This window comes from Podarcis melisellensis (assembly GCF_964234715.1).
Source record: "Podarcis melisellensis genome assembly, chromosome: 11".
Classification (NCBI taxonomy): Eukaryota; Metazoa; Chordata; class Lepidosauria; order Squamata; family Lacertidae; genus Podarcis; species Podarcis melisellensis.
Genome location: NC_138543.1, coordinates 11,381,945 through 11,405,481, shown reverse-complemented (window position 1 = coordinate 11,405,481; position 23,537 = coordinate 11,381,945). Strand labels below are relative to the sequence as shown.

Sequence of the window (23,537 nt, the reverse complement as noted above, 5' to 3'; positions counted from 1 at the left end):
CTCTTAAATCTGGCCCAGAAGCCCATTTCCCCCTGATAATGCCCACCTTATTTTTAGGATTGCAAATTGTTCTAAACTATTTTTAACGCTGTATTTTAATTTTGCATCCCAATCTGGGACCTTAGGATGAAGAGGGGTGGGGTTTGTCAATAAACAAGTCCAATAACTAATGGCAACAACCTGTTGCTCATCTGATGTGGTGACATCAGGTGTGGGACAGGTAAAGCCACAGCTGCAAAGGAAGAATCAGGAGCCTTATTGTGTGCTACTGAATGGTTACTTTGTGAGCACAGCTCGCATTCAGTGCTGTGCAAATTTGGCAGAGAAGGCAAGCAAGCTGCACTTGTATCCACTCAAAAGCTCCTGAGTGGATATGACCCTGGCAGAAAGCAGTGCGACTAGCGTTTGGTGCCAAATTTAAATAGCCCTGAATGCACACTGTGCTTGCAAACCACAACGCATCCTTTGCAAGCACTACTTATATTTGGCATCAAATGCAAGCTGTGCTGCTTTTCTGCCAGGGCTTTTTATCCACTTGAGACTTGCTGAGTAGATCCAAGCGCAGCTTGCATTTGGTGCCAAATTTAAGCAGCAGTGCTTCAGCCGGGATTGGATTCACGTGACAGCATGGGAGGTCAACTGATGGGCGGTGTGCGGCCCTCCAGCCAAAATTGCTTCTCTGCCCACTTTATGTCGTCATAGGTAAGTGCTTAATGTCACCAAAACCAAGCTCAGTCACCTTAGGTCGGGGTAGTCAACTTTTTTATACCTACCACCCACTAATGCATCTTCCTTGATGGTAAAATTTCCTTACCGCCCACCAGTGCTCGATGGAAGGAGGATTCATCTTGTACCGTAGAACCCCCTAGTGCTCACCTAGAATCCTGAAACACCCATTAGTGGGTGGTAAGGACCACTTTGACAACCCCTGCCTTAGGTGTTCAATTACTGAGTTAGGCTGGCCTGGGGTACAGAAGCAGAAGAGATGCTGAGTGTGGTACAGACCATTCTTATCAGATTTATTACCCATCAGCAGGTCCCAGGGTAGGTTACAACAACATAAAAATCAAAATTAAAAACAGTTAGAATGCACCATTTCTTTCATACATTGCACGATATCGAGAAAAATGCCAAACCTTGTTTATCCCAGTTTCACATTCATCTGGCCACTGAGATAAGAACCGGAAACCCTCAGATATAGATCATATGTCACCCAATTATTAGCGTGCAAAGAAAGTGTGCATCAGGCCTTGCTTCTGTACTATTTATTGAGACCATCAATATGCTTTGGAACTTCAAGCATACTCAGAACTAATACACTAGGAGACTCTTGACAAGGTGCCTTTCTTGCGCAGTAGCTTTCCCACCATTTCCCAGTTTTGTTAAGCATATTGCCCAAAGCCTGGCTATCAAAGGCAACACACACAGATGTCCTGAGTTGCCCCGAGGTCAACAGTGTGAAATCAATAAGGGAATACTGACTTTCTGCCTAGTATCTTAGGGTTTTGGGGGGAACTGGCACACAGCCTGTCAGTGAAAATTTTCTAATGTTGGCTTCTTTTCTATACAGTGGTACCTTGTGTTACGGATGGGATGCGTTCCAGAGGCCCGTCTGTAATGTGAAAAGCCCGCAACTCGAAGTGATGCGTCTGTGCAGGCGCGCAATGCAATTTCGCACTTCTGCACATGTGCAAAGCGTGTTATAGCGCATCTGCGCATATGTGAGCACCGAAACCTGGAAGTAACCCATTCTAGTACTTCCAGGTTGCCGCGGGAAGCAAGACGAAAAGCGGACCTGAAGCGGACGTAACATGAGGTATGACTGTAACTGCTACTTGTTGATCCTTGTCTGTTTTGTTTTTTTGGAGCGAGGGAAATCCTCATACGCTGAACTCTTGCGTATGAGAGATGATATGCATATGTTTTGATATGCAAGTAGTCTTTATTATTTATTATATCAACTTCCCAACTTTCTGCACACAGCTCCCAAGGATAGTAAGAATAATTTTTTTTTTAAAAAAGTCATTCTCTAATCTTCAGTAATCTAAAAACTGCAGATAAAGCCAATCATGAGCACCTGAAGGCATTAATAAATAAATGATGAATGATAATATTAAGATGAACCCAGAAAATAAACTTGAAGGCTTTGTGAGAGTGGGAGGGTAACAGACCTGCACTCCGGGTACACTGTGCTAAGACCTTTACCCAAAAGTTATTCTTACTTGAGAGTAGAAATAATACCCTGCAGGGATATAGCGGCATCAAAACTTATTTGTGGTAAAACCCAGAGGAAGATTATTTTAGTTAAAAACTGAAGATCCTATTACAAAGAGGGTGATCACAAATCTTCATCTGAACAAGTTAATTAGTTCAGTGCTACAGATGGAGCAGAAATCTTAGGTATTATCTCTGACTTGTAATAGTTTTTCAGTAGTAACGAAGCATACAACAGCATTGAGGCTAGTGTTGTGACGGACCCAGAACTTCTAGAAAAGTGCTGATGACACACATGATCTGTGCAAACAGATGCCTTGACATTAAATTCTCACAGTATTCTTTTCAACACAAGACACTTATCTATGCTTTACGGATGGCAAAGTTTCAGACTACAGCGCTCACCCTAGGTTGTGGAGTAGGAGTGGATATCAACTCAGATTTCCAACCTTGAGAATCAGCAAGCTGTTTTTCCTGTTGACTTATTAGAACTGAAGACTAGCAGCTGAATTAATGCACAAGATAGCAAGATGTTAAATTACATACAGATGAGGAAATCTTATTCATGTAGGAGGAATTTCCACTGTTGCAATTAAATTTGTTTGGCAACACATGGTGCACACAGGGGCTTCTCTTCACTATGTTTTGAAAGGGTCCAAATAATTGGGACATACCCCAATATAAACCGAGGGAACCAAATTAATGCAATGTTCATCCTCACATATACCTAGGCCTATTTCAGTTCTACTTTGATAGAAGCTTTAGCAGAAGTATTTTCATATTAAGTACCGTATTTTTTCGCTCCATGAGACACACTTTTTTCCTCCTAAAAAGTAAGGGGAAATGTGTGTGCGTCTTATGGAGCGAGTGCCGCTGCACAGAGAGGGAGAGCTCTGTAGCGCCCCTTCAGTGAGGCAGGAAGAGAAACGGAGCCCCTTCAATTTCTCCTCCCGCTTTGCTGGAGAGTTGCTGCGCAGCGCCCCTTCAGCGAAGCAGGAGGAGAAATGGAAGGGGCTCCGCTCCTCCTCCCGCTTCACTGGAGAGGTGCTGCGCAGAGATGGAGAGGTTTTTTTTCTTGTTTTCCTCCTCTAAAAACTAGGTGTGTCTTATGGCCGGGTGCATCTTATAGAGCGAAAAATACGGTAGTTTCTGGAAAATTGGAATACACAAGCACACATTCACTCCTCCCAGTTCACAACCCACCCACCCCAAAGCACCCACTTTAAATGCTAGCATATCATTAAAAGCTCCTTTGGTACATATGCTTACCATGTGTGCAACTTCCCCAACTTAAATTTGGTATGTAAAGGCGAAGCAATACTGTATATCTGCCTTAACTTAACAAATATAGTAAATTTTAGAATTACTACTTTAATTCTGCATAAAGCAGTACTCTGATTCAGTTATTAGGAATGTTTTATGTCAGCTACAACCAAAACAGCAGATGAACTGCCAAAGCACTCTAGTTAGCCTAAATTAATGCTGGACCAGTTTTTTTGATAGATGAAGTAGCTAGTCTGGTAAGTTCCACCACCAGGGTGGATTTGATTTAAATCAAATCGATTTAAATCACTAGTCAGTAAGACTTGATTTAAATCATTTTTTACAGAAAGACTCATTCTTGCTGGTATCATCTTAATATTGACAACCAGAGGATGGTTTCATTTTTGGAATAATAAATTTTCAGAGTAGTTTTTACAGTTATATCAAAAATTGCTGATTTGGTTATACTATTAGAAATACATAGACAGATAATTATGAAATTATGGTGAGGTTTAATAAGTTAACTGTTTATAGTTGGACAACTTTTCTGCTGTACTTTATTGGAAGGAGAAAAATAATCATTTCCTTAATAACAATTTATTTAACTAAAACAATAACATTATTGCATATGTATCCATGTTTGTTAACTGATGTGGTTAAACATTTTTTTAAAATAAAACAAAACACCAGACTGAGTTTTAGCACACCTGAAAAACTTAAAATCCTTATTTCCTGATGAATAGCCTTTGTACTATAGTGTAACTTAAATACAAAATCTTACTAGTAAGATTTTTCCTCCAAAAACATTTTATTTTAAAAATCCAATTTAAATTTAAAAAAATCCGATTTTTTAAATATATTTTTTTAATCATTGCTTTTTATACACCTTGTCCACTACTAATGCAAATATGCAGCTTTTACAGAGTTTAGAATACTGGGCAGAATCTAATGTTGTGAAACAGTAACAGACTTTGCTTTCCTCAACTTCCCCCATGACACTGCACATGTCCCAAAAACCTGCTCCAGAGGCTCCTTCAACCTTCTGGAGCAATTCTGAGGGCACACAGTGGGGAGAAGAGGAAACTGGAGTCCTGTTGCATGAGCAAAGTCCACTCTGCTCATGCACAGGCAGCAGTGAAAACAACCAAGTATATTTTTAATTTATTTTTACCTAGACCACTGTGGGCAAGCCCCGTCATGCTCTCATCTATGAAAACCACATTTGAGGCTCTGTATAATAAATATCAGACTTGCCATACCAGAGTAGTTCAGTTTGGAGAGTAGCAGACACATTGAAAACAGGTGTATGCTAGTATTACAGAAATAATATTACCTATGCCTGGTGGTTAAGTGGACTTGCAATTGCAATTCCATCAAGTGACCCTCATCCCAATCAGAATGCCCAAAATCCACAAGCTGGATGGCACAAGCACATAATGGCCTGGTGTCTGTAGACCAATTATATGAATGTGCCAATCCTGTGCAGGTTGGCTTCTATGCACATGGACTTCCAAAAGAGGTGTGTCTGATATGCCAAAGGAGTGGGATTTTTTTAAAAAAGGGATCTGCAGTCACCAAGATTTCTTGTCCACCTGTGGGATGTGTTAGAGACATTACTTACCTGGATCAGCTCTGGACCGCTGACCTGGTGCCTTTCCAAATGGGGTCTTCATTCATCTGTATTTAAGTGAGCAGCAAAGCTGCTGAACTAGGGTGAAAATCCAGTTCTGGGTGGTGTTGTGAAGTCCTCCTCCGTCTTGAAACAGTAACTATAATAATCCAAATATGAAGTATATTTTCCCACAAGTGTAACAGATGCTCCTTCAATTATAATACTCTGCAAGAGAAAAGGATAGCAAGATTTTAAGGACTGCTAATGAGCAGTGTAAACAACAATGTCCAGAAACTCTATGCACCCAGTTTAGCCAGTGAAGAACTTCTTCCTAGCGTGCATTTTCTCTCCTTGCCATGACAACCTCCCACCCACTTCTTTTCCTCCCATGTCCCAATTCTAGCATTACTGTCATATTGTTGCCTCATTTCCTCACTTCTGTTTGGGCTGAAGAGTTACATTACCATCTCTTACATACTTACCTGGAGAAAAAGGAGGAACCTCTCCTCTTTCTAGGTATCCAAGTCAGCAACAGAATATTTTCATTTCCTTCATTTGGCTGGGTGCCTCCAAGGCACAAAATCCCCTCTCAGTTAAATATGCTTAAAAACAGAGTAATTCTTAAATCAACTGGGTGATCTATGAGTGAGGAGTGGCTATTGTTGTCCACAAGGATACATTTCTTCTGTTCAAATATCCCACTCAGAAGTCTCTCAGTTTCACAGGTGAATAAAGAATGGATTGCATTTAAAGAGTATTTGAAAAATTATTGTGATAGCAAAAACCTCCTGGCAGACCTTGATTGACTCTTGTAACATTTAGGTCACAAATAATAGAATTTTTTGAAAAGAACCAGAAAAGTAAATAAGAAGATGCTGTGCATAAAATAACAAAATGAGATGTAGTACAATGAGAACAATTATTTTGTTTTCATCCTTTATCTTTTAACTTTTATCTTCTCCCTTTTCCTTTTCTTTCTTTCTAAAGTACAGTATGTCTATGTAGTTTGTACAATTTTTAATATGGTGTATTGTTGTGTAAGTCAGTGTTGTATGTTCAATAAAGATTTTTTTTAAAAAAACACACACACAGAAGTCTCTCAGTTTCAAAACTGTATCTGGTACTGGGCTCTCAAGACCTAATTGGGATTCTGTTAATGCACCATTCACACCACTGCCTAACAGTCTCTCTGCATGATCAGGCTGAGATGGTCTTAGGGTGGTCCTGAGATCTTCAAAGTTAATCATCTTCAAATACTTCCATACTGAAGCCTTTCTGCCTGGGGCTGCTCAGGAATTCATGGCCTCTATGGCAACCATGGGCCTGTTGCCACTGATGGCTAGTACAGTCATACCTTGGGATAAATACACTTCAGGTTGCGCTCCGCTGAGATCCAGAAGTAACGGAGCACATTACTTCCGGGTTTCGCCACTCGCGCATGCGCAGACTGTCAAAATGTCGTCACGCGCATGCACGGAAGTGGCGAAACGTGACCCGCGCACGGTCGTGTCTTACGTTATGTTCAGGATGCGAACGGGGCTCCGGAACAGAACCTGTTCGCATCCTGAGGTACCACTGTACAAAACATGTGGAAAGCCATGCAATGGACTTGGGTTTTCTGTTCTGATCAGGAGGGCAAAGGGGAGGAGAGGGGAAGAGAAGGTACCGGTACTTGTAAATAGGGTTTGAGGGCTTTATGACTCCACTGTCCCGGACAGATCACTATCTACAGTCCCTACTGTAAATGTCTAGTCCATTGACAGGTACCAAAGATAGTCTTTTCAGTGGTGTCTCATACTTGAATTCCCTTCTGACAACTCTGCCAAGCCCCATTGCCTCTTCTGGTCTTTAAGCAGTTGCTATATCCTTTCTATTTTTGAAAAATGTTCAGAAACTTTCTATTGATCTTATACACTTAATCTTATTATGTTTGTTCCAATTGTTTCATTTCTAACAGCTTTGATGTATTATTTGTATTAAGTATATTAACATATGAAGCTCTGACTAGTACCTGAATACCACTTTTGGCGAATGTTGCTGAACTCTCAAGTTAGTAGTAGTAGTAGTAAGTGTTAAAATTCTATGAACACGGAAATCAGATAATGGATGGCGCATGATTTTGGTAGTTGGAACCGATTTAAAGTTTCCTCAAAAGGATTAGTATAAATCATAGGTTTTACACACTGCAAGTATGCTTGATGCAACTGGTGCCTTTAGGAAATAAGCACTGTAACACCCTCTTGTGGCAGATTCTACAGATAGCCTAACTTAACCATTTTAGTCCTTCCAGCCACTTCACCTTCCTGCATGGTGAGCTTTCCTCACCACCTTTGACAAGCATTCTCTGAGCTAGCCATTCCTCTCCAAGGCTCTTTACACCTTTGTTGTGGCTGGGAGGAAGCAGATTGTTACCTAAAAGTTCACCGTTTTCACATGTGTGCTCCATTCTACTTCTATTCGCTTTCTTAACTTGTTCAAGAGATACCACTAGTACCTCTTTTAAGCCACTATTTACCTGTATTTCTCATGTAGCTGTTCTATGTTCAAGCACCAATGAAGTCAGATCTTCTTGATTCTGTTCTGCACAAGCAACTTTGAATTCACTGTGGCCCTTTCTAGTGGTCCCCATTCAGCACCATAAACAGTTATTTTTTAAATAAAAAAACTCTCTCCAAAATCTTGTGGATCATTAATTTCAAATCACCTCCCCCTCACCAAAAGAAAACCCCATATACTTTCCTTTTATGAAGAAATAACTCTTCTCAGGTTATGCAATTGATTACTGTCAAGTCCAGTTCCCCAAACCTAGAATCCAGATCTTGGTGATTCAGCCACTTGGTCCTGCAACATCAACCCTGCGAACTTACACTGCTACCACTCCTCCTGTCCAGGCTGTGTCAGGAGGCTCTCAGACATTACTAGACACCAGTAAGATTCCAGAGAAACAAGAACCAAAAATAAGGCTTTCTGCTCCCCGAATCTCAGGGTCGCAAACTTATTTAGTTGCAAGTGAGCAAGCAAGTTAGGAACTGGATTTAGACCAAGTAGAGCGACACCTACTAAATAATAAATAATATTTTTAAATGAGATAAATAGCAAAACTAAAGATAGCAGCACAAAATGGGACCCAACATAAAAACTACCGTTAGAAAATCAAATTCACAAAGTAGTTAGAAATTATAAACCCAAATAAAATAACAATGCTAATTTCTCCCAACCCTATACAAATTGCAGGGCATTGACATTACCAGTTATAGCCTATTAGAGAGAGAGACGACGTAATAAAAACAGATCAGGAGTAAGCTTAGCTTTATCGTAAAAAGGATAGTAAGTAGGGTGACTCCCCAGAACCAATTACCTGTAGAAGGTTTTGAAGTTAGAACTTTCTGGTACTTTGGCTCTGCACTTCCCCACAGCTGAAGCTACTTACTTCCCAATTAGCACACCGACTCCCTGATCTTAAAGCGCAATAAACCTAGATAACACAGGCACCTTAACCCAATGACATCATATCCAACTGCTAAGAAGTAGCCCATATCCAAAGGCCAGCTTTCAAGTTACCGTAATTGAAGGAAACATTTTCTTCACAATTACAAAAAAGGAGTAGCTTTTGCTTCATGGTTTCTCGTGCACATCTGCCAGTTAACCACAGTAGCACAGCCGTTTCTTGGGCCACAGTGAAAGTAGGCCAAATACATTTCTCGATGAGCAAATCTGTGAAGCTCTTTTTGGTGACTGCAGCCGTATCTACTTGTATGACTTTCCAGCCATAACCATTCCATACAGGGCTGGCCTGCCCATGGGGCAAGGTGAGCTGGCTTTGATTCCCACTTCAGCCATCTGATGGTGTTGATTTGACCCCCCCCCCAATTTTGTTCCTGATGTGGATCTTCACTCACTCCTCCTTCCCTTGTGTAGGTGTCGGGGGGGGGGAGCGCCATTGTGTGGTTCGCCCCTGGTGCCAAAATGTCTTCAGCTGACCCCAACACAAAGACCTGTGTATGAGAATGTTGATGGCCTGTGCAAGAGCTTCATGCGAACCAGCTTTTTCCCATACCATTACAAATACATATAACAAATTCCAAGCTGTAGCTGAAAGTCCACCTAGGCAAGTCTACACTCCACCCCAGACCCTCTGAATCATACCTTAAGTGTCATGGAAGGAAGAACAGTTAAGATCTGGACTCTTTTAATCTACATCCAAATGTCAGAGGGGGGTAGAAATAGGACCTCTCCTAGGATGGAAAAACTTCATGGATTGACAATTACCATGGATAATAAGAACATAAAAAGAGCTCTGCTGGATCAGACCAAAAGCTCATCTAGTCCTGCATTCCATTCCACCACCCCCGGGACCAGATGCCTATGGGAAGCCTACAAGCAAGACATGAAGGGATTAGCCCTCTCCAGCTGTTGTTCCTCAGCAACTGATATTCAAAGACACATGCCTCTGATCCTGCAAGGAGTATATAACCATCAAGATTTGATTGCTTTATCCCCCAGGAATCAATCTAACTTCTTTTTAAAGTTGTGAGTTTAACTATGCACTATGTGAAGCAGTACTTCCTTTTTTCCTCTACTGAATCTCCCATGTTTCAGCTTCACTGTATAACCCTAAGTTCTAGCATAATGAGAGAGGGCAAAGGCCTATCTCTATCCACTTCTGCTTCGTAAAATGTACATTTTAGACACCTCTAATGCAGCGTTAGAAACTATTTGCCCAAATGCTCCTGGAACCTGGGTCGTGGGTACCAAAACAAAATGCCCTCCAACTTCAGCAGATCATTCCCATGATTTTAGATCTAGTAATATCTTGGGTCATGCTGGGGGCATGAGACTCTTTCCTCCCTCTTAACCAGGCATCCCCAAACTCCTGGTCCTGTTAGCTAGGGATGATGGGAGTTGTAGTCCCAAAACATATGGAGGGCCAAATTTGGGGACGCCTGCTCTTAACTGTAACCTCTGCTTTTGCCCCAGATGAGGTTGACAAGGAAGTCTCTTTCCAATCCTTTCATCACCACTGTACTACTGAGGTGTGTAACAGATGGTTTGAGAAACTAGCCTCCACACCCTCAACCTTAATCCCATTTCCCTGTATAGCACAAGTTCAGTCCCATTATAAATCTGTTATATCTATTATTCTTTATAAAGTGGGAATTCACCACTTGCAAGTCTGTTATTTAAAAAATGTGCCACTTACAGAATTACAACCCTTGGAAAGTTTGAAAGAATCAGGCTTAGACTGGCTGCACATCCACAAGATTAACATCATCTTGAAAGAACCTGTGGTGCATTGTGCAGCCACAAAATGATGTTATGAACATCTGGATGTAGCAAGTGGTCCAAAAAGCAGGGTCTCTCATTGATATACAGTACCTGTTACTGTTAGAATCCCAGTTCTCTCTGCATACTACTTGGAAATCAATGTGGGAGATGGACCCTACAGGCGAACTGAAAGATTCTCAGTGGCTTAAGATCTGGTCCACTCACCCACTATAGGTCCATGTCAGCTAACATTCAGGAGGATATTTTGAAGGTGGTCCACCACTGGTTTTTAACCCCAGTCCGACTAGCTCATACTGTAAGATCTGGTCTCCCCCTAATGCTGGCAGGGTTATATGAGGAACATGCTAGCATATGTAGTGGGGATATAACATAAATTCTGAAAGCGGGCTGCAACAGAAATTAGTATTATTATTGGCAAACAGGTCACTTTGGATGCTAAGTTATGTGTTTTATCCATTTTTGATGGTGTTAATGCTGATATTATTTGTCAACAACAAATTTTATATCTGCTGGTCACTGCTTGTTTAGTTATCTGTCAAGCATAGAGTCATCTTGCTACTCTTTGGTCTTATGGTTTTAAAGAGACATTTTACTACAATCTCTGGAAAACTGACCCATATTATCTGTGCCGCGGGGGGGGGGGGTTGCAGACCCCTCAGACTTGTAATATGGGGGGGTGTTATTTATATAACCAAACCATATCATGGTTGGCGCATTCCTACTAAAATATTATTATATCTGGCAAATGTCTACTCTGTATAAATATGAACCTTGCATCCCACCATGGACTATATCTGATGGTGCTCTTTTATGACTGTTGGTATGAAGTATTTCTGTTCGATTTATTTACTGCATTTGGAAATTTTGTTTTATCGTCATCATAATCATCATCATCTTGAAGTGGTAATCCAAAATATTACTATTACTACTTCCAATTTCCTATGTGCTGGCACAGCAACAACATATACTTGTTCACTCAGCAACTACGGGTATCTATCACTGGTGCTGATCCTATGATGTCCAGGAGATAAAGACAAGTGAACAACATACAAATTTTGTTATACACACCAAAGTCTAGCCTGCAGGGACATTTAGCACCTTTAGCAAACAGAGAAAATGCGATTTTATCTTTTGTTTCACAAACAAGGCAGGAACACATTTTTGTGAGAGTAAAATGGCTCATGCTGCTCACTAAGGGTCACAGAAGTGACCCAGGTGCCAGATCTTAGTAGGGTGCATTTCCGTCTAGCATGTAGTTACTAATTATTTTCCAATTCTGAACACAGGCTACTTAAATCTCCTTTAGGGCAATGGAATGTAAGCAGCCTGTGTACAGCCTAGGAAGTTATTTATAGACTCAAGTTATGATATCACACCCTACCATGGCTGTTGAAGATCTCATAATCTAAAGGAAGTTTGCTGTTTCTAGGAAGGATAGAGGGAAAAACTTGGATACATCTAATAAAGGTTAGAGCTGATGATAGGACTATCTAGATCTATTTTTAAAAAGTCTTGAGGCAACACTACCAGACAGAACTGTAGGGTGTATTCACAAGCTTGGATAGCCCTGCAAGAATCAGAATAACCATTTTCCATCTGAAATTACGGAAATTGTAGACTTTAGTATCTTGAGCTCAAGAAATAGAGCTGTTTGGACTAGAAATGTCAAGGAGGGGGCCGCTTTCCTGAATCCTCCCTCCAAGCTGCTAATCAATCACATGCAGGCACCGAACTGGTTACCAGGCTTTATTGGGTTATTTTCTGGCACCAGCTACAGAACATCAAACAGCAAGTCTAAAACACAGCAGGTTCTCTCTCTCCCCCGGCAGGTTAACTCGAATATTTATAGGGGCTGGGGAATGCTGGCAACCAGCCAGCCCCATCAAATGCTCCCACTTTGGGGTCTAATTGTTACCACCTGCCAGAGGGACCCCACCCAGTGATACTTGCTCACAGGATCACTACTTCATGACACGTTATGTGATATATTTGTCTACCATTCATACATGCAAGATACAATGGGGGAAAATCATCGTTCTGTACACTTAAGACCAGATTCAATGAATTAATCCCACTACTATATACGCCTATGGAAAGACTTTTACCAGTGCCACAGTGTTACCGCCCCGTGTGCTCCCACAACTGGTTCCCACGTGGGGGCGGTCAGGAGAACCCCCAGAACAGTACACAAGGAAGAGAAGGGAGAACATTCCATCAGGCAAGCTGAACTGCTTGCACTGATATAACTTTCACATTAGTGCAATTCCTCCTACAGGATTTACAATGCAATTCCGTCTGACTCTATGATCTGCCTATTCTAGTAGCACACACACAAAGGGACTTGAAAATGCTTATTTGCCTAAATCATTTTAGATTGGCAACTGTTTTCAAAATGTGCTATAATTTCATTATTTATGAAATAATAAAAAAAAATCCCTCTCCACCTGAGAAATGCCCCACTTACGAATTCCATCCTGGAAATGTAAAGTCCTGCTCATCAAGCCAAATGATTTGTTTTTGCACAATCTACCACTAAGTAATGGCTACTTCACTGACCTATCAGAAGTATCCAACTTGGCTCACCTTATTATGCATGATCAGGCATGGCAAATGTTCTTGTCAGTAAACATCTTTACTTTAGCCTGTATCCAAATCATCAAGTTTGGTTAAAAAAAAAATCTGAGGTTTTGAACTCACAACATCCAGGAGACGCACAAGTTTCTTTATAACTATAGGTAAAGTAACAAGCTATTTCTGAAGAGAGTCCCAATACTATTTTTGTACAGACTGATTAAAAAACCCACAGGGCAAAGTCAGCTACTCTAGAGAAAATGACCCAAAGCTCTCTGCGTTGCACCTTCATAGAAATGAAGAAAGTGCTAAAGTTTCAAGTTAGTCAGTACTGCAAGAATTAAAAGTTTGCAATACAGAGTGGCGCTACAATTCTGTGAAAAAATTGACTGGGATTATCCAGTTGCCTCAACCCGCATACTGGTTTAGCAGTTTCACTATGACCAAAGGAGTGTTGAGCTTGCCAATTTACTGTAGTTCAGCACAGTTTCCAATGTAAGCCGTTAATATGAAATAGAAACATTCTGAAGAGCTTGGGAAGAAATGACAAAGTCAATACTACTAAACAATATGAAACACTGTCCAACACTGATGTACATACAACTAGAAGGTTACTAAGTGGGGTTGGTTTAGATGACCACTATACAACAGGCTCTGTGTCAGTGTTTCTTGAACTTGGGTCTCAGCTACTGTTGGACTAAAACTCCCATCATTCTTAGCTAGCAGGACCAGTGGTTGTTGGAAGTTGTTGGGGACTCAAGTTTGAGAAACACGGCTTTATGCATTCAAGTAAGAGAGAGAGGACTTGGTACCATACAAAATTGTTTCGGGTTTGTTTTCTAAATTCAGGAGTGCACATGAAAGTCCCTGGATAAATGAATGAGTAGTCGTAGTAGTAGTTGTTGTTATTTATTCAATTTATATACCGCCCTATACCCGGAGGTCTCGGGACGGTTCACAGAAAAGTTCACAATGTATAAAATAAAAATAATAACCCAATGCCACTTTTATGAGATCTTATGCAGACGGCAGAGAAATTGAACTAGGGTTAATTGATGGTATTGGAAATCAGCCACCCAGACAGGCAGAACTCCCTGTGAAAACTCTGGCTCACATTTCCAGATCCAGTTTTCCTCCTGGGTTCTTGGGGAGCAGCTGTTGCCAAAAATGCTTTTGCACAGTTTCAGTCGGTGTGCCAGCTCCATCCATTCCTAGAGAGATCATATCTGGCCAAGATAACATGCCTTAATTACCACCTAGAGGGAATTACTGCAATGCCGTCTCCATAGAGCTGCATCTAAAATGTCCAGGAACTTCAGCTGGTCTAGAATGCAGCAACTTGAGTATTGACTGGAATAATTTCTTGGGAGTATGCGATTACAACAGCTACACTGGCTTCTGGCCTGTTTATGGGGACAATTAAAACAACAACCTGTTTTTTGCCTTTATAGCCCTGTGTCTTCTTATTCATAAAATCTAGCAGAGGGGCTTTTCTCTGCATTCCATCAATAGTTGAAGTGTCTAGTGGGGACAAGGAAAAGCCACTTTGTGGTAGTTCCTAGGCTATGCAATGGCCTATGTTGAGCGGTTTGAGTTGCACAAACCTTTGCTAAGACTTTTGCTTGCAAAGTTTTGCTTGTCAAGCTAAAGCTATAGTGCCAGTGACCTGAAGAATGATTTTTAAAATTATTTTTATCTGCTGTCTTGCCATTTTTTAAAAAATAAATGCTGAAATTCAAAAAGAATATACTGTAAGTTGTCTTTAGTTTTATTAAACATGGCAAAATGGGCTATAAGCATGTTAAAATAACCCTATTACTAATTTCTCAGGCTAGAGAATGTACTTAGAAAGGTAAAGGACCCCTAGGTGGTTAAGTCCAGTCAAATTCAACTGTGGGGTGCGGCACTCAACCCTGCTTTCAGGCCAAGGGAGCTGGCGTTTGTCCGTAGACAGCTTTTCAGGTCATGTGGCCAGCATGACTAAACTGCGTCTGGCGCACAGTACACCGTGACAGAAACCAGAGCGCATGGAAATGCTGTTTACCTTCCCACCACAGCAGTAACTATTTACCTACTCGTGCTGGTATGCTTTCAAATTTGTAGGTTGGCAGGAGCTGAACAAAGCAATGGGAGCTCACCCTGTCACGCGGATTTGAACTGCCGACCTGACGATCGGCAAGCCCATGAGGCTTGGTGGTTTAGACCACAGCACATCCTGCATCCTTAGAACATAAGCTATAGGCTCGAGTAGCCTTCTCACCATGCAACTCTGATCATGTGTTGTTAAGTCTAACATGAACAAGTATTATTAACAATTATAAAGCAAATAAATATGTCTTAGTATTGTACTAAAGTGATTTCCGCATAAGGCACGAAATATTGTAATTATGAATCTAAAAGCATATCAGAATCTAACAGCCCTTTTATGGGTTATAATGAGCAGCCAAAAAAACCAGGTGTGAGGCTTAATTCATATTTCTGCTTTCCCCCTGCATACCTCTACTCAAGAACCCTGTAAAAGAGCCCTAAGCCAAAAATGGACAGGGTTCTAAGGAAGAGTAGCAGAATATTTGACCCAAGGCACTTCTAACCCACACAATTCCTTAGGAAAATTCTCTGGATGACATGTGTGTAGGCATATATGGTCAGAATGTAAAGTGGAAGAAACTAATTGTAAGAATGAAACAGGAGATGGGTAGCTACTAGCAAACATGCTATAATGAGACAAAGGCATGCATTTATAGAGTCTCTTTCTTCCCTTCCAAATTAGAGCATATCCCTCTGTTTTCTAGCTTTCCAACACCAGGATAGTGTATTGTTAAAAATGCAGTATGAGTTACTCTCTTGTATGTTTGTCTCCTTGACGCATCTGCCACCCTTGCCCATATGACTTGGACTGGTCTGAATACCAGTCTGGTCTCTTCCACTTCCACAAGATTAAGGCTGTTTGATGCCTCCCCAATCTCACATAATACATTGAACAGTGAAATGAGTTTTCTGTTTGTTCCAAAGCACGAAAGCTATCTGACATTCATTCTAATTGTTTTCTATAATAAAAATATCATTTACACCTCTGCTGTTGATTTAAGTGTCTTTGGCCTCGTCACTAGGATCAAGTAGACATCCCAAACATTCAATTTGCTCCTTTCCTCACTACACTACATTATTGGCCCACAGTACCAAAAATTAGTCCTCTTGAATCAGGTTAGAGTTTTAACAAACTTTACTGTTATTTTGAATAACATCACTAAAAATTACAACTGGGGGGGGGGGGTTCCAGCAAGTGATAATTTACAGAAGTTGACAAGTCACAAATGAAGGTAGAGTATAACGTTTAACAACCAAGGCAAGAAAAATGTAGATAATGGGTTGATAAGAATAGAGAAGATGGAAGATATACTTGGGAGAACCAGGAAAAGGGTGTCATAACAAAATTTCAAAGAACGGATTATTATTTTTTATCAACTGGCCAGACTGAGATGGCCTTATAGGCTCCCCCATTAGATAAATAGCCAACCTTTGTTGGTCCATTCAGAATTTTCAGTGAGTGCCATGGGTACTACTAACTTGGGTTGTTCCTCTCTCCAGGCTGGCATCTCACTAGACAGAAAGCAAGTGCACACACTTTCCATGGAACTTGGGTAAAAGTCAATTCCAGCAGACTTAAAACAGATTCTTTTGCATATGCAAGGTTTTTTAAAAACAAACAAACCCATTATCAAATGAAAGTATGAAACTCCAGAGTAAAAAAATATGTAAATCTGGAATTTGCCAGCACAACAAAAACATTGATCCAAGGCAGCAATCCTCATAGGACAAAAAACAAATAACATCAGTGTACACAAAGCTAGCCTGTTATGGTTTGACAGCAGTTTTGAGATGATCCCTTGTAAAACTTATGATACATAAGGATCCCTTCCTTAGATCCATGATTATGCACCTGGGCAGTGCTAAAGCACACTGAAGCCATGATTTTTATTATTCAGTCAATGGAGACAGAAATGATCTGCAAATTGATGTTGATTTGGGGGAGAGGGAAGCTGTGAAAAAAATCATGCATTTTGAATAGCATTCATTTCACAGGATCTAGTGTGCATGTGCAAACACATGCAAGCCTTCTCTGTATCTGGTACTTCATTCTCTCCTGACTCCTGTAGCACCCCATCTCCTTCCCTGCCAACCAATAGGGTGACAGATGTCGTAGCCAGATCGCACTCACATCCTTCTCCCTGCACCCCAACAACTACATTTTCATCTCTCTAACTACCCAGAACTCCTTTCTCCCCCCTACTCTCTTATTTGTTCTCTGGGAGAAAAAGGAGCCCCACCTCTTTGTCATCACTGCAATGGAGTGCACCTTATGAGCACCAAATTTAGATCCCAAGGGTGCCACTGCACCTAACAAGTGCCACAATGGCCACCTCAGGTCTGAGGAATTGCTCTGCAGAAGGGCTATCCAGCCACTGTTCTGCTCCTCCTATTTACTGATAACCAGAAATATCCTGGGAAATTACTTGGCTAAGTTTTGTGAAATAAACCTACCAAGTGACAAGGATTAACTTGAGAATGGTCTTGAGCTTGTGTCTGATTGAAATATGCCAACTAGATACTACTTTTTAGTTCTGATTTAGAATACAGCTAGAGGTGCAAACCTGGCATATACAACATACAAAACCTTTCCATTAGTTAAAGTTCTAGCAGCTATGGAAGCTGTCAAGTGAACATGACCCAACCACCTCTGCCTTCCTTATTCAGGTCTAAACAGCAAAGTCTTTGGAATTATCAACTATCAACATTTCCAATCCCTCTAAATCAGCCTTCCGCAACATGGCACACTTCAGATGTTGTTGGACTGCAACTCCTTAGTATCCCTGACCATGATCAACTCTCGCCCAGAAACCAATGTCCCCACTGTGGAAGGATGTGTGGATCCAGAATTGGCCTTCACAGTCACTTACGGACTCACTGTTAAACCTATGTTTATGGAAGACAATCTTACTCGGCTACGAGTGATCGCCAAAGAAGAAGAGTATCCCTAACCACCAGCCATGCTGGCGCTGATGGGAGTTGTAGCCCAAAATACTTGCAGGGCAAAAAGTTGAGGAATCCTGCTCTAAATGAATGACTGCTTGCCTGAGGTATGACTTAACTGAAGCATGCTGAGGCTACAGCAAAAACTGAGAACCCTGCACATCTGTGCCTCAATACTGTGGCACAGTGCATAATAGGTTGGGTGGGTGCACAGCAAGATAATTTCAGGTTACACTCAGGTGCAGTAGTGAAGGAAGAATGCAGCATAATTCCAATGGGAAGTCTTAGAGGTCACTTGGGTTGTTCCAAAGTATAGTGGTACCTCGGGTTACATACGCTTCAGGTTACAGACTCCGCTAACCCAGAAATAGTACCTTGGGTTAAGAACTTTGCTTCAGGATGAGAACAGAAATCGTGTGGTGGCGGCACGGCAGCAGCAGGAGGCCCCATTAGCTAAAGTGGTGCTTCAGGTTAAGAACAGTTTCAGGTCAAGAATGGACCTCCAGAATGAATTAAGTTCTTAACCCAAGGTACCACTGTACAGATTCAAATTGTTTCAGATGGAATAAATAGCACCAGGTTAACCAAAGGTCTCACTGGTTCAACATAAAGTTTGACTTGGACTGCCAAAGGGAATTTCAATTTGCAAAAAGCCTCATCTATATGCCTAATCACCTACAGCATACCAACTGCATATACATAACTATCCTGAAGCCCCACCTCTCTGTTACTCCTACCCCTTACAAACAGCAAAGCAATAGCCATTAAGCACAGTTCAGCTTTCTGCTTAAGCCCTTCCCTATGGAACTAAACAACCCTGGCTGGCCAGAGAACCTGTACCTTCCTGCCGAAACTTGCTCTGTTTATTTTCTGTTCATACTTCTACTCCCTCCCCTGGAAAGCCAACTTACAATTAATCACTATCAACATATAATCAAGTTAGAAGACACAGATTCCTCAAACTGCCACAATGTAGAAAGCAGTCTCTATAAGAGGATGATCCTAAAGGCCTTAACTTAGCTCCCTCACATGTGTTTGAGCTCATAAACTCACAAGCCACTCCAGAACCCTTTGAATTTCCATTATTCTTTGCCTGTAGAGGTTGATAAGGTTCCTACATCAGAATGTTCATTTAAATGTCTTTTTTAATCCTGTGTTTTAAGCTTTGAGGTCAGTCTTTTCTCTAAGATTTCAGGTTCTACAGTCTTCTCAGAAACTTCCCCTCATGAACACCCTTTGACTCTTGCTTCCTCTGCATCTAGACCTAGCAAAGTTTAGAAAAACAAGTCAATACAAATACAGTATGGCTAAATATTTATATACTTTCACTCTGTAGTGGTGTGCCGCCATGGAGACTGCCCTATCAACTGCTCTGAGAACAGGATGCAGGGCATCATTTGCTGATCAACAAGTCAACTGTAACAAGAATGCTGCATGCAAAGCCCAACAAAAACTGAACAAAAGGTTCCCAATTGTAAAACCTGGTCTGCAACCGATTTTCCTTGGTCCCATTGGTGGGCAGAGACTAATCAAAGCTTCATTTCAGTACAGGTGCAATTCTTCATTCTGGAATTCTGAACATATTTGATAATGTATACATAATATGCAATAAATATGTTAGCTTTGTGCTTTATGACTGTATTCATTCTTGTAAGCCACTTAGAATTATTTTCAGTTATACAATCTATATCCGTACCACTTAACATAAATATTTCAAACAAAGGCTCCCAACTATGCATTTATATAATTTTGTAATGTGGCAGCTAATCCAAGAGTTCCAATTTCCAAAGCTTGACAAATATTCCATTATTCTACCCATCTGCTCTGCAATTTCAAAATCAATTTTACCAATCACCACCAAGCATTTAAGTTCCAATTGGTTACATTATGCATTTTTGAAAGATACTACTAACTTTGCTGGTGATAAATTATGCAAAGGCCACAAAATTATTGTGTGGACAAAGGAACAGTAACACAAAGCCAACATTCTAAACATTAGTAACATCCTCAGAAGTAAAAATGCACAATGGGGGGGGGATCTCTCTTGTAGCAACCAGTCACCCACAGGCAGCACAGAACCGAAGAAAACTCTTGTGCATGATCCTCCTTTAAAGAAAAGCATGCAATTACGGTATACCCAAGGTCATTTTACATGAGAAGAAACTGCAAAGGGCCTTGTGAACTAAAGATGTGTGTGTGTGTGTGTGTGTGTGTGCAGTTCAAAACTGTTTTATGAAGTTTTGTCGAAGCCAGAAGGAGGTGCTGGTAGCTGGCCAAGATCTTTGGGGTTGTTGTTTTTTAAAGTCTTGGATGCTTTCAATGAGCAACACGGGATAGTGAGGAATCTTAGATCTGTGTAGTCACTGAAACCCTAAAAAATGAGGTGCTGCCCTTCCTTGTATGCACTTATCTTGTCGTTATGACGAAAAGTTATTGTATAAAACTGAACTACCATCAACATATGCATGTTTTAACTCTCGCAGCTCAGCAATTACTTCAGATTCTGGAACGGCAGAAGCACTAAAAAAAGGATGAATCAGACTGGGGGGGGGGGGGGAATTGCCACCCTGTGTTCAGAGCTAACATACTGTATGATGCCAGGTAATGAGGCATATCCCAAAATAAAAAGGAATGGCCCTGAGCATCCTGCTAATGTAACACCTATTTAATAACCTTAATCACCACCAGCATTTTTTTGGTGCATCAGCCTCCCTTCCCCCCATGCCTAGGAAGACAGATACGCACATTCCAGTCAAGCCTCTCAGCAGAGGTCGCACCACTCACCCCCTCCCCCTCCCCGAGGCCTCCCTAAGCTTGCAAGAATCTTTTGGACTTTTCCTCTACCATATTGTACAAAAAAGAAAAGAAAAGAAAGCTCCCTTCCCTTTATATCCCATCAAAGTCTCTCTCCCTCCCTCTTCCACACACACACACACACACACACTGCAGTTTCCTTCCTTTTTGGGTGGGTTGGGGGGAAGGGGAAATAAAAGAGGGGGAGGCAAAGCACAAGTGGATGAAAGACCAAGAAGCAGAGAGAAAATGAGCCCTACAAGGGGGAGGGGGAGCAGAGCGTCAGCCATGTTTTGCTTGTGTGTGTGTGTGTGTGTGTGTGTGTGTGTGTGTGTGTGAGTCCAGTATTTACAAACCTGCAGCTGCAGCAGCTCTTGGAGTCTGTGAAGGAAGAGGGGAGGGAGGGAGGGAGGGAGAGGGAAAGGCAAGAGGAAAAAGAAAAAAAAAGGAGGGGGAGGAGGGAGAGAGGGCGAGGAGAAGGAGAAGGGGAGAAAAGCAGAAAGAAAGGAGAGAAGGGAGGAGAGACAGGCAGCAACAGCAGACAAAGGAACCCAGCAAAGCCTGACAAGACACACACACACAGAGCTGCTGTGGCAGGCCCTGGGGCAGCTTTGTTTGCCTCTCTCTTTGGCCATTTTCGTTACCTTGTGGGAAGTTTCTGGAGGGTGTGTGTGTGTGTGTATGTGTGTGTAAGAGAATCTGTGAGTGTGTGCTTGTGTGTGTAAGAGAATGTGTGAGTGTGTGATTGACAGTGTGTCTGTGAGTGCATGAGATTGTGTGTGCCTGTGTGAGTGTGTTTGTCTGAGACTGTGCGATTGAGTGTGTGCCTGTGTGAGTGTGCAACAGCCTGTGAGTGTGAGAGACGAGGCTTGCCACATTCTCATGGGCACCACTAGCAACAACAGATCCATCACCCCCCCCAATTCACCAACACACACACAAACACACACACTTCCCCCTCACCTACCCCCGCCCCTCACTCCCTCGTGGCTCTCTGTTTCCGATAATGGCATTTTATTTTATTTTTGCAGGATGACAAAAGGCCCCAGGCTTTCCCCCCCCCCCGCCACAAAACAGAGGGGAGGGAAGCAATGTGTATATAAGGAAGATTTTTTGGGGGGGAGGGTTAAAGACCACGAGTGTCTCCCTCTCGCTCCTTCCACCCCACAGCAGGAGAAAAGGGTCCCCCGTCGGGCTGTCCCCCCCCCCCGTTTCTTCCTAGCAACAGCTTCCGGGGGGGAAAGAGAGGGAGAAGAGAGGGGGGAGAGAATGGCGCGAGCTAGCGGAGGAGGAGGAGGATCGCGCGCCCTCCTCGGATGAATAATAAATAACGCCAGCCCCGAGGGACGCGGGGCGGGAGGGGCCAGGCCAAGGGAGCGGCTCCCCCACAGCGACTCCCACCGGCGGTGGCCGGTACTGCCCGGCCGGGCCAAGGGCGGCGCGGCGGCGGCTCCTTTTCCCGCTCCCTTTCCCCTCCCCCCCCCCACCGCTCCCCTCACCGCCGTTACCTCACCTGCTGCCGCTGCGCGAGCCTCCTCGTCCGCCCTCTCCGCCGCCTCCGCCTGCACCCGGGCGGGCGCGCGGTGCCCGGCGGGGGTGCGGCGTCGGCGGGGGTGCCAGTGCTGCAGAGGCTCCGCCAACCCCCCGCTCGCCCGGCCAGGCCGCTCAGCTCCTCGGCGGCGGCGGTTGCTGCTGCGGCGGCTCCCCTTGTCTCGCTCGGCCCCCGCCGCCGCCGCTCCTCAGCCCTCCTCCTCCTCCTCTCCCTTGCCACATTGGGAGCCTCCCCCTCAGCCTTGCGCGGCCGCCGCTGCCAGGAGAGAGGCCTCCGCGCCTTCCTGCCAAATAGTGAGCCGCTCCGAAACGCGCGGCCCCGCCTCCCGCCGGCCTGCTGCGGCGGCCGCGCAGGCGCACTGCCGCCGCTGAACTGCGACAGGAGAGCCGGGGCCTCGGCCGTCTGTCTGGCCCGGCGCGAGAGCGCGCTCGCCTCCCTCCCTCCGGGAAGGCGGAAGTGCGCATGCGCCGGCTCACTTGCCCGTGGATTGAGCAGGGGAGCAGGGGCTTCGCTTTCTCTCCGCTGCTGCTGCTGCTGCTCCTCTTCCAAAATCTTCCTGTGTTTTTTTTAAAGCAACAATACGCTCTCGGTTTTTATGGAGTCCAGAAGCTCTGCTCTTTTCTGCATGCAGCCCCCTGAAGCGTATCTTACCTGCAGAAACAAATTTGCACGTTTTTGACATGTGAATGTTTATTATTATTAATATTTGTTTATTTGGTTTTACAATCACATATTCAACATACAACATAAAAACAAGATTCCAAAGAATCTCCTGGACTTCCCTCCTCCCCTTTGTGGTTCCTATTGTTAATCATTTCCTCCTGCATCTTTTATGATGATCCAAATCTTTTACATCTCCATTATGTCCAAAATTCAGCATTAAACTACAAGTGTTATTCCAGTCCTGCTAAAGCTTTTAGCCGTTTACAATGGTCTTTAATTATAAATTTTCCCTATTCCTTATTAAAATTTTGGTCTTCCTGATTTCTTATCTTCCAGTCATTTTTGCCATTTTGGCACAATCCATCGATTTAATTTGCCATTCTTCTCTGGTAGGGACTTTATCTTCTTTCCATCTCTGGGCTAATAACATCCACACAGCCTTGGTCGCTTCTGCTCCCTTGAGATTTTGACACCTAGGATTCCTAAAATAAAAGCTTCGGTGTTTTTAGAAAAGGTTATTTTAAACTTTTTTCAACTCATTATAAATCATTT

At 42.7% G+C, this 23,537-nt stretch overlaps 1 protein-coding gene across 2 annotated transcripts in view; it reads right to left on the bottom strand.

Annotated features, from left to right (window-relative positions):
- Positions 1–22,634, bottom strand: part of SPIN1 (spindlin 1) — a 32,129-nt gene extending 9,495 nt beyond the window's left edge. The window contains exons 1-3 of one of the 2 annotated variants that reach the window (XM_081930767.1): positions 22,284–22,634; positions 5,099–5,314; positions 2,620–2,719 (exon numbers count right to left, since the gene is read on the bottom strand). Coding sequence is in view for 1 of the 2 variants with exons in the window: in XM_081930766.1 (XP_081786892.1) it covers positions 5,099–5,150 (52 nt within the window). In the remaining variant the exon portion in view is untranslated. The remainder of the gene's footprint in view (positions 1–2,619; positions 2,720–5,098; positions 5,315–22,283) is intronic. The other variant, XM_081930766.1, reaches the window with a different exon arrangement.
- Positions 22,635–23,537: the final 903 nt, after the last annotated feature.